We start from the raw sequence: 11,749 nt of genomic DNA, 5'->3' as shown, positions 1-11,749 counted from the left end.
GCCGGGGTGGCAGGACCTCTGAGAAAGAATAAATATATATGCATATTTTTGCTTGCGTGTGCATACATACCTTTGGAAAGATGCCTAAGCAACTATGGTTGCCACAGAGAAAAGGAACTCAGTGGTGGGAGATGGGAGAATTTTTATCATACGGTTGTTTTTATAGATTTCCATCTTTCTGAGTATTATTAATTGCATAAGCACCAAGCATCAAATTAGCACTGGGCCTACCCAAGGATGAAATGTGGGAGTCTAAGATTTTGAGAGGTCATCACTAGATCTGGGAGACCTTGCTGTCTTGGTTAGACAGCTCCTGAAGAATTATGTCTGCTCTCGTGGACTTTACATTTTCTCCTTTTGAGCAAGCTTCTCCTGTATATATATATATATATATATATATATATATATATATACACACATACTTTAAAAATAAATTAAAAAAACATTAATATATATATATATACACACATATATATATGTGTGTATGTGTATATATATATATTAATGTTTTTTTAATTTATTTTAAAAAAAATTTTTTTTTCAACGTTTATTTATTTTTGGGACAGAGAGAGACAGAGCATGAACGGGGGAGGGGCAGAGAGAGAGGGAGACACAGAATCCGAAGCAGGCTCCAGGCTCTGAGTTGTCAGCACAGAGCCCGATGCGGGGCTTGAACTCACCAACTGAGAGATCATGACCTGAGCCGAAGTCAGACGCTTAACTGACTGAGCCACCCAGGCGCCCCTCCTGTATATTTTTTACTTTCTTCCCTACTGTGTGTTCTCAGCAATTCTCCCTCTACCCCTTCTTCCTGAGTTCTCTCATAGTTTACTCTTTCAAATTTTGATAAAGTTCAGTTTATACCTCCAGCCCCAGTAATTACATGGAGAGAGTAGAGGCTCCTCAAAAGACCTAAGTCATCATTTCTCCACACTAACCCTCTTGCTACATTATCTGTTATTACCCAAGCCAGAACCGTGGAGCCATCCTCAACTCTTCCCTTTGCGTCACCCATCCCCAACCCGCATACCAATCCATCACCAAGTCCTGATGATTTGAATCCCAACTACCTGTGAAATTCAGATCTTCACCCTTATTTCTGGCCACCCACCCACCTCTAAGGACCTGAACTTAAGGTGTAAGACTTTTTTGTCTGCACCTTTGCCATCATTCCCTATCAAGTCTTCCTATTCCAGTATGGTCCCCTCTAATCTGGCCTGAGTTATTCCTTTAAAATACCCATCTGGCCATGCCAGTCTCCTATTAAATCCCTTCACTGGCTCCTTCTCACCTATCATAGCAGTTTCAGCCCCTAAATACCTGGGGGGAAAAATGGCATTTCCATGAGCAGGCCTCTCACAAGCAGAGCAGATTTCTTACGGGATGTTCAAGTACAAGACAAACTGTGGCTCATGCTCAATTCTTATTCCGCCAGCAGTAAAACAGCCCCTTTGTCTCCCATTATCCCTGTACATAATAGGCTGCAATAAGTCAATAGGTCCAAAACTCCACCTGAGAACTTCTGACTTACAAACTAGAGTCCAGACTCCTTTGAATGCCTACAAGGATGGTCCTTTCTGAGTGAATCTGATGAACTTGTCACCCTCCTTTCTCGTCACCAACTTCAAGTTCCTTCAGATGATCAAATACTTCATGTAATTTCATTCTTCCACACTTAACCCATAGTATCTCTTCTCTCTGGAGTGTCCTTCTCTGCCTTAAATGTCTTTGTCTGTCTTGTCTGCCTGACAAACTCCTGTTTGTCCTCTAAAACCCTGCCATGCACCACTCCCATATGTACCATTTCTATACCTTTTATATTACAATGCACATGGGCTGTGTGCATTGTAATGGCACATTTGCATACATCCCATCACCCAAGTCTCTAAGCTCTATGACAGCAAGAACCGTTTCTCGTTCATCATAGCCTCCCCAGTGTTTGGCCTTGTCCCTGACACATACTACGTGTGCAGGAACTGTTTGTTGAACCGAATGGAATCCATATTTTTCCTCTGCTGTCTCTCTAGTACTAATGAACGTTGGCACTTCATACTATACAATTTATTTCCCCATTACATACTGACCTACACATGAGTTTCATTTAGTCTGGTGACCTTACAAGTTTTGATAAGTTTCACCGTAAATTGTAGGGTCTCTGTTTCATGTCTGACCTTGCCAAGAAAACTCAAGTCCAAACAAGATGAACAAGGGTGTTACCAATGTAAAATGTAACTAAAGAAAGTTGTAATGTAATAAAGGAATTAGAAAATGTGTGCCAGAGTACTAGAACACTCTCACTGGTTCATTCACTCAGTAGTCTCCCAGGTGCTGCATCTGGTGGCGCCAGAAGTCTTCTTTCCTTTGGAGGAAAGTAAACCATCTCCTTCAAAGCCACTCAACTCCTATTTCTCTAAATCAACAAGCACCAAGCCACTTATTATGATTAACTCAATTTCCCAGGTATCTTGGTAACAGGATGGGGAGGCTCTGGTATTTCAGTCTCTGAAAATGTAACAAGCAAATACATGGACATTATGGCTCATGCATCCATGACTTACGTGTTTGGTTCACAAATATTAGTCCTTAGGAGCAGATTCAAATTGGATACATTAACAAAATCAATTCTATGTCACTACAGAGCTGTCACTGGGCCACCGTGACCATGCCAAGGTACTTCCCTCCTTGGTGGCTTTGACTGCCTGCTATCTTCTTCTACTTCTGAGTCACTCCCTTCTAATTTCATTTAACTACCTCTGGATAACATATCCACAGTTCCCAAACATTTCACACTATTTATTTTATCCTCTTGATGTCCCCAAGCAAATATTCTCATCCCCATTTCACCTATAAGACAACTGAAGCTCCGAATGACCAAGTGATTTGTCCAAGGATCCACACATGCAGTAGGCTGTGGTTATTTTCCTTAGCCTGCCCCTTAAACACCACAGTGGCTTAAACCCAGTCTCTCTGAATTGAAGCTTGTTATTTTTATCCACCATAAGGCTTCTCTTTCACATCAGTCCAGACAGGTAGCACCTCTAGTGAAGGAGTGATTAGGGAGGAGAGATAGAGCTCATCAAGTTGTATTTACGTAGTACTCTTGTTGACTTTTATCCTCTATTCCCCTCAGTTCTGCTTGAGACTGGAGCTAGGAAGACTTTTCCTAATTGAAAGCTAAGAAAATTGAACTTCAGGAAAGTTGACTGACTTTTTCATGGTCATAGAACCCCTGGGAATCTGATGTTCATTGGTCTTTAGAGTAAGCATCTACGGAGCTATCTAGAGACCAACAAACAATGCTATAATAGCCAGGTCATCAACAACAGCAGCATTATTATCAAAAATGGCATCCACCAAGTTCTTACCATGTGCTAAACCATGTTCATTCATTATCTCATTCAATCCTTACATGATTCCCACAAGGAAGGCATTGTTACCCCCTTTTTAGAGATAATAAAACTGAGGTACAGAGAGACCTGTAACTTGCACATTATCACAGAGCTAGTAAATGGTGGTGGTAAGATCTAGCTCCAAGCATATCTGAGTCCAAATGCCCATGCTTCTGATCACTATTGTACCCCATTGTACAACTTTACGAGTACAAGCTATATGTGCACGAATGAACTTAGATTAAAGAGCTCTTAGATTCAGTGGCCTGACAGAGGAAAAATGGATATCTGGCTCTCCATCACCACTCTTGGTTCTTGAGCTACCTAGCCAAAGTCTGCACTCTGGCTATAGTAGCTGCTGACCCTGTGTTACCCACACCGCCCTCATCACTGTTCCACGTGAAAAATTACTTTTCCATGCAATACTTTCCTCTCTTCTCCATGCCAGACTCCTCTTTCCCAAACTGCTTGCTCCCTGCCCTTTCCATGAAAGACTTCTCAAATGAACAAAAGCTTCCATTTCTCCACGACATATGTACACTCTGGGAAAGAGCGCATTGTGTTTAAATGTCAAATGCTTAAAGTTAAATGGTGCCTGACAGGCCTCCGCATCTTGCCCATCATTTGCATGTGTCCCAACTCCCCCATAGACCATGTGGCTCTAAGGTCTTCTTTCCCTCCCACAAAGCACCCATCCAGGACAGACAGTGCCATGAACAAAGGAAATTGAGACTCAGAGAGAATTTCAAATGCGGTTTATTGCAGCAATACAGGGAAGCGGGGAATTTAAGGCCTCTCCACAAAAGACAATCAACTTGCTCACACCTTATATACAAAACCAAAGCAGCACAGAGCTTGCTCCAAGAAATAGGATACTAAGGAAGTGTCCAGAGCATGTGCTCCATGCACAGCAAAGAAGCCGTGGTTCTAACCAGCCCTCCTCTGGCCGACTTAAGGAGGTGCTTTGAAATGTAATGTGTGCAGTGGTGATTGCTGAACTGTTTCTCAGGCAAAGCACACAGCAGGGTCATAGCCAGGGGGACTGAGATTGCCACTGGTCTAAAAACTTCTTTGGGAAGCAGAGAAGAAAGGAAAGAGCCTGGGAACTAGGGTGAATCAGTGTAACTCATGATAGCTCTTTTCTCCAGTAAGGCCGGGGGCAACTGACCTTGGTCTTGCCAAGCGTGTTTGGTAGTGATGGAGAGGGAGCGCTAACAGGACAGAGGACGCCTCTTTATCTGATCACTCTGGAATAGCTGGAGGAAACAAACTTCACACTGGAACTGCCACCAGAGGTCTTAGTACCCCCAGAGCTGGATCCCCGGCCTCCAGACGAACTGAAACTGCCTCCAGAGCTCCCGCCGGAACCCCGGCCGCCCCCTCCAGAGCCGCCTCGGTGGCCCCCACTGCTGCTACCGGAACCGAAGCCGCCGCCACCTCCAGAGCTGTAGCCGCCACCTCCAGAGCCGTAACTGCCACCTCCGGAGCCATAGCCGCCTCCAGAGCCATAGCCGCCGCCTCCGCCACCGGAGCCGAAACCTCCGCCTCCTCGGCCACCACCTCCACTGATGGTGGTGTGGCTGGTGTTCACCGCTGCAAAGGGACACGCGGTTATCACCACCCCAACTCCTTTTCCAACCGGGCAAAACCTGCACGCGCCCCTAAGAAAGCAGCTTGTACTTACACACGCTCACATTCGGGGAACACTCTCCAGACATCCTGTAGGAGAAAGAAAAGAACATCCCTCAGGACCCTCTGGCCGCACAAACCCTCTCAGCCATCTTCAAGATTCTCCCCATTTGGGGCTCCTCCTACCCACCTGATCTGAAACCTGATCCAGTCCCCTTGGCCTCCCAAACCTCTGCCATTTTCCCAGCATAAACACAAACAGGGAGACATGTCCGTATAAAGTAGACAAGAGTCTTGCCGTGAACGCAGGTTAACGTTAACAGTGCCATTGACTTCTAGGCCAGATGACACCTGAGCCAGCCCAGATGGAGAATAAACTGTGCCATCTCGAAGCACTTCATAGAGATACCACAACCTTCCGAAAGAAGTTGGGCACCCTGGGTCCCAAAGCAAAGCCAAGCCTTTCCTCCTGCACCCTGTAGCGTTCCCCCTTCCCCATACCCAGGACCAGCTGCAGTCACATGGCTGCGTGTCCAACAGCAATCAGTCTACCAGGGAGGAAGCACCAACAGAAGTGGCCAAGCCACCCGGGGTTCTGTCCTCACCTGCTTTCCTCTCCTTCCAGAAGGGTTCTGTAGGTGGCGATCTCCATATCCAGGGCCAGCTTGACATTCAGCAGCTCCTGGTAGTCACGCAGCAGCCGGGCCATGTCCTCCTTGGCCTGTTGCAGGGCATCCTCCAGCTCGGCCAGCTTGTTCTGGGCATCTTTGAGGGCGTTCTCACCACGCTGCTCGGCATCGCTGATGGATTGCTGCAGCGCAGAGATCTGAGAAAGAGAAGCTCACACATTACACACTCTGCTGTCACCTAATCCCACCCTGGCCTTCTTATCTCACATCCAACTGTCCATCTCCATGAGGCTGGTACTCTGGGTCCAAGAGAATGACAGCAAGCTCTGGATAACCCATCACTGCTTCCGGATAGCACGTCACTGTGTTGACTTCCTTGAAAGCCCTTAAAGGGGATGCAGGAGCCTCTCTTGGCCCTGAGCTGAGGCTTCTCCACCCCTTACAGACCTGACATTCTCTACACTGAAACCTCCTGACTGCCTTTCCTCTCACTCACCACGTCTGTGCATCAGGGGCTAGGTCACTCATGACCATCACGTCCATTTCTCTACTAGGTCGTTGTCACAAGTTTCCCTAAAGAGAACCCAGCATGGTAGCTGCATTGTGGAAACCAGAATAATCACCAGAGGAACTAGGGACAGTAATATAACCTTGGAGTGGATTGCAAGATTCAAAACGAGGAACATGTCCTCCAGTTACCCGAGACCCTCACCCCACACCAATTCCATATAGCTGAACAGTAAGGAGAAGGAAAGAGCATGTACCTGCTTCTTGACACTATCGATCTCAGATCGCAGTCTCTGGACCATCCGATTCAGTTCAGAAATCTCCATCTTTGTACTTTTCAGGCTGTCCCCATGTTTGCCAGCAGTGATCTGGAGCTCTTCATACTGAAGATGGTGGATCAAGTCAATTAGATGTGGCAGAGCATACCGTGGTTCACGCATACACACATAAGAGAAAACACAGGACAGGAAGACAAGACATTTCAGGACAACTGGCTAGACATTCAGTTTATTCACCTTGGTCTGGTAGAGCGCCTCGGCCTCGGCCTTGCTCTTCTGGGCAATCTCCTCGTACTGAGCTTTGACCTCAGAGATGATGCTGTCCAGGTCCAGGTTCCTGTTGTTGTCCATGGACAGGATGACATTGGTTTCGCTGATATGAGTCTGCATCTGGGCCAACTCCTGCAAGATATAATAGTTCAATGGCTCTTACAGTGTTAACACAAAAAACAGTTTAGACAGAGGGAGGAGTCAGGAGATGGAAGGTGTATCTTTGTTCTCCTGGTTAGTGATGGGCTCAGGCTCCAAGCTCTCCATCTGGGTAAATGTTGAAAGCAGGACTTACTGCTTCATAGAGTGCTCTGTAGAAATCAGTCTCCTGCTGCAAGTTGTCAACTTTGGCCTGAAGATCCACCTTGGCCATATAAGCAGCATCCACATCCTAGAGGAACAATGGACATCATGAAATCATGTTCTTTCCAGGGCAAGTCCCTCTCACTGGTTGTCAGGGGCTTCTCCAAGTAGGACCAGTGTTTGGAATCTCCTCCACACCTTTCTACCCAGGCAGATCACAATCCTTAAACTGCACCACCCCTCAGAATCACAATCACAAGAGAGCTTGCCTGAGTGGCTGAGAACTTGCCCCCCCGCCCCCCCCCCCCCCGCCACCCTCCTACATGAAGTGTGAGAGAGCTGGAGAAGCAAAGTGTGCCTGGGTAAGCCCAGGTCCATGATAATGTGGCCGAGAGGCTATTCATCAGGCCCATCACCTGGCTCTCCACATCATGCCTTCCCTCTGCTTAGTAATTGGAGACCTTCTTCTACTATTTATTTCAGATGTGAGGTCCTACAGCTTTGCTCACCTTCTTAATGGTCACAAATTCATTTTCTGCATTTGTCCGCTTGTTGATCTCATCCTCATACCTGCAAGGAAATCAGAGGGATTCAGATGTTTGGCGCAGGTGACACCCTAAGTTCAGCTTCCTGGACTGAAATTGGCATCGCCCATCATGGCCTCTTACTAGTAGCCTGGGACGGTGTGGCCATCCCTTTCTTCTGAGCAATAAAACTGCTAAACTATTTCCAGCTGCTGAGAAAATGAATTCTGGAAATGCCAAATTAATTGGCCTCTAACCTAAGAAAAGATATTGGCACGTACTGTTCATGTATGTAGCTTGCCACTTTCTGGAAATATCTTAGAACGAAAGTCATGAATTTCCCGGCCAGTGTTCCTTACTTGTTTCGGTAGTCTTCCACCAGGTCCTGCATATTCTTCAATTCCGAATCCATCCGAGACTGGTCATTCTTCAGCTGGTCCACTCTATTTCTAAGACTGCTGATGTAGGACTCAAAGTAGGGCTCTAAGCTGTGGGTCCGCGTGGAGGTATCAACCTGCTGCAGCAGCTCCCATTTTGTTTGCAGCACCTGGTTCTGTTGCTCCAGGAACCTCACCTAAGAACACACCCCATGACCCACTGGTGCAGAAAGGGAGTCCCCTGGCCCCTGGGTGCCATGGACTACCACACAGTAAGACCTGTGCCTCATTTGGAAAAAAAAAAAAAAAAAAAAGAAAGCTTGTTCTTTCTGTTTTCCTGGCCATGAGGGAGTGACCAAATACCAAACAGCAATGCCCGTGCAAAATTATTGCAACTACACTTTGAAATAGATACATTATACTTAAAAGATCCACCTTCCAATTTTTTTAAGGTAGATTACCATAAACATTGGTATGCAGTCCCTGAGCACACACATGTTCCAAAGGATGGTGGAGAAACCCAAACTTGAATTTGAAATCTCTTCTGGAAACTTTGAGTTGACATTATTGATGATTAAGCAGTAATTAGACATGGTTTACATGTTTTTCCAGAGCGGATGCTTGGAATATAAGTATAAAAAAAAAAAACCTCTACCCTGATCTGGTACCATTGTAAATTTCTCAGAAGGCAAAGCTCCCCTTCTGACAGCAAAAGATGTTTGAGACTGGCTTATTACATCCTCTCTGCTACAACATCACAGTGCACTCTGTTCACCCTCAACTCCCTTTTTAAGGTTAGGAAGACCTTTCCGGAATTCTCATTTGCACCCTGGAAAGCTGAGTTAGCCCCATTTCTATTGTCTTTGTCCACCATATGTAAGTCTCAATTTAGCTCAAGGACTGAATAAAAAACCATTTCAAGGTGATGTCACACTGACTCACATCTCTGTAGACCACCGACCTCTTGGTCCAAGAGAGAGTGTAGTCATTTGAACCACCCACAAAAATACTTATAACATATCTCCTGGGAGACAAGTCCACAAAATACCCAAACAGCCACTTGAGGCAGAAGGCCAATCTCAAATGGACCAAGAGCAACTCTCCCACTGCACTGAGCAGATAAACTCACCTTGTCAATGAAGGAGGCAAATTGGTTGTTGAGTGTCTTGATTTGCTCCCTTTCTCGAGACTTTACTTTTTGAATCTCAGGGTCAATCTCCACATTGAGCGGCTGCAGAAGACTCTGGTTGATGGTGACTTCCTGGATGCCACCGGGGGGGCAGACAGGCCCAAAACTCCCTCCACCAAAACCACCTCCACCGAAACCACTGCCACCAAAGCCACCTCCACCGAAACCACCTCCACCGAAACCACTGCCACCAAAACCACCTCCACCGAAACCACTGCCACCAAAACCACCTCCACCGAAACCACCTCCACTGCCAAAACCACCCCCAAAGCCACCACCACCAAAACCACCACGTCCTCCTCCGGCCACGCTTATGGAGATGCTTTTACTGCCACCAAGGTTAACAAGGCTTCGACTTCCAAAACCACCACCACCAGCACCCCCACTGCCACCACCACATCTTCCCCCTGAAAATCTCCCGCCACCTCCCCCACCATGGCGGACGGAGCTGCTAGTCATCCTGCGCCGGAAGCTGACCACTCCGGCAGAGCCAGAGCTGAAGCCCCCTCCACTCCGGAACCCAGACCTAGAGCTAAACTGTCGACTCATGTTGACTAGGAGAGAGTTGGAGCCAAGTCAGGAGAGGAAAGGAGCCCACACTCCTCTACCCCAAGCACAGAGACTGTCCCTTTTATACAGAGAGCACATTTGGGCTTGGTCCTCAAGTCAGCGGGACGCAGAGCCATGCAAGGGTTTGGCTTGCCTGCAGCCATACAAGATTTTTACGAGCCTCAGCAATGCTATAAACAATACACACCTAGCTCCCAGGATGGCTCTCAAAATTGCTGTGAGTGCAAGATCGCCTGTGTAGCAATCATTTTATCAGACCAAATCTCTCTTCAAGTGCTTGTGACTTTGGGAAAATAGGACCCTGCATCTGCCTCCTGGTGTTTCTTGGGAGGATTTCATCACCTCCTGTCACAAAGATATGTATGTTTCCATTCTCGCCTTGCCCATGTAAGCTGCTAAGCACACTGTCCCCTCAGGCCCGGCAAGTGCAATGCCCCACTCTTGAATCGGGGGAAGAATTCTCTGGCCTGCTTCTGAGCTTGCTCTCTAGAGCCCAGGGCTCAGCAAGTCATATCTCCGGGCACAGAACAAAAGCTTTAATAAGTGAAAAAGTAAAAGAACGTGTTTTCATTAAATGGAAGCTTTACAAACGTGTGTGTTAATATTAAAGGAAGAGACACCGGCAGAGAACAGGATGGATGGGTAGGTGTTCTGGAAGGACCAGAGGGAAAGACAGGTTCTTCTAAGTTTACCAGCTGTTCCTTTTCCTCAAAGACAGGCCAAGACAGGAGACAGAGGCACCAGCAAAAGAAAACTGGTGGAAACGGAGGGCATGACTACACTCTCTCTGGACAAAGAGGTCTGTGGTCCACATAAGGGTGGGTAAAGTGATATCACCTTGAAGTATTTTTTTATTCAGCTCTTGAGCTGAATTGGGACTTACATAGGGTCAGTGAATACAATAGAAATGGGGCTAACTCAGGGGCGCCTGGGTGGCTCAGTCGGTTAGGCGTCCGACTTCGGCTCAGGTCATGATCTCACGGTTCGTGAGTTCAAGCCCCGCGTCGGGCTCTGTGCTGATGGCTCAGAGCCTGGAGCCTGTTACGGATTCTGTGTCTCCCTCTCTCTCTGCCCCTCCCCTGCTCATGCTCTGTCTCTCTCTGTCTCAAAAATAAATAAACGTTAAAAAAAAAATTAAAAAAAAAAAGAAAAAAAAAAGAAATGGGGCTAACTCAGCTTTCTAGGATATACAAATGCCAGCGGGAAAGGCCTACAGAGCAGGGGGGTAAGAGGTCCAACCTACTTTGTACATTTTGCAAAGCAAAAGGGTGAACATGAGGCTTCACAGGGGCTTCGAGCCTCACAGCAGATGGTATGGACAGATGAATATAGACTTGGCAGGGAAGACAGGATGCAAGTCTGAAAAGCCTGACCCGAGAAGATAAAATGGTTTCTGGACAATACTAGCAGTAATAGCAACAACAATAATAATAGCTAAGATGTATCAAAACCTGACATGCGCCAGACGCTGTTCTGCATATTTTATATGTAGTAACCTACTTCGTTTCACAAATCTGAGATAGAGGCTATTAGGCTACCCCTTTTTAAAACAAGAAAACTGAGGCAACAAAGCTCAAGTTTACAGGGATGGTGAGTGGCATGGCTGGGATTTGAACAGAGGATGCTGAGTTATAACGTGTGAGGTCCTAACCAGCGACCTGCATGAGAGTACAGCACTGAATGCAGGGTGTGCTGCCCACGGTGTGTAAAGCCAGACGATGTAAGCAGCCAGGTGCCGCAGAGAGGTCCAAAGGCAGGAAGCTTTGAATTGTATCCCTTTAAATCCTTGGTCCCAGACATGCGCAGGTGCCCGGAAAAGGTTTCTTCAACTCACTCTGAGAAGGGGAGAAGGCAGGCACGGAGTTCAGGGGGCAGATTTTGCTTCCATCGGGTGCAATAGTGTCTAAACTGCATGGCGACTGGCCAGGAAGCCCCAGGGGCCCTTCTGGAGAGTACCGCTTGATAGATATTCATGGACAGAAGTGGCGTTGAGATCCAGAAAGACCTGAACCCCACATAGGCTTTCCTGCTGAGACTTCTTAGAAGCCGGGCCTGCTCCCCACACCTGTACATGAACACAGAAC

At 46.9% G+C, this 11,749-nt stretch overlaps 1 protein-coding gene across 1 annotated transcript; it reads right to left on the bottom strand.

Moving 5' to 3' along the window:
- Window positions 1-4,129: 4,129 nt before the first annotated feature.
- KRT1 (keratin 1) lies at window positions 4,130-9,711 on the bottom strand. The gene is made up of 9 exons (XM_086713302.1): window positions 9,036-9,711; window positions 7,889-8,103; window positions 7,515-7,575; window positions 6,998-7,093; window positions 6,670-6,834; window positions 6,412-6,537; window positions 5,624-5,844; window positions 5,074-5,108; window positions 4,130-4,982 (listed from the first exon to the last, which is right to left on the bottom strand). The coding sequence occupies exons 1-9, from the start codon at window positions 9,642-9,644 to the stop codon at window positions 4,624-4,626; spliced, it is 1,887 nt and encodes a 628-aa protein (XP_086569428.1). The 5' UTR covers window positions 9,645-9,711; the 3' UTR covers window positions 4,130-4,623.
- Between the last annotated feature and the right edge of the window lie 2,038 nt (window positions 9,712-11,749).

The sequence above is a fragment of the Puma concolor genome, chromosome B4 (genome assembly GCF_028749965.1).
Source record: "Puma concolor isolate L17-30 chromosome B4, mPumCon1.1.hap2, whole genome shotgun sequence".
NCBI lineage: Eukaryota > Metazoa > Chordata > Mammalia > Carnivora > Felidae > Puma > Puma concolor.
Note: the sequence above shows the minus strand (reverse complement) of the source record. Positions and strands in the feature narration are given on the sequence as shown.

Bases quoted from the DNA above. Each gene is read 5' to 3' on its own strand.
- KRT1 (XM_086713302.1), bottom strand. From the start codon at position 9,644: ATGAGTCGACAGTTTAGCTCTAGGTCTGGGTTCCGGAGTGGAGGGGGC. The intron at 8,104-9,035 runs GTGAGTTTATCT...GTGTGTTCTTAG, and splicing joins TTGCCTCCTTCATTGACAAG to GTGAGGTTCCTGGAGCAACA. The intron at 4,983-5,073 runs GTAAGTACAAGC...GTCCCTTTGCAG, and splicing joins TTCCCCGAATGTGAGCGTGT to CGGTGAACACCAGCCACACC.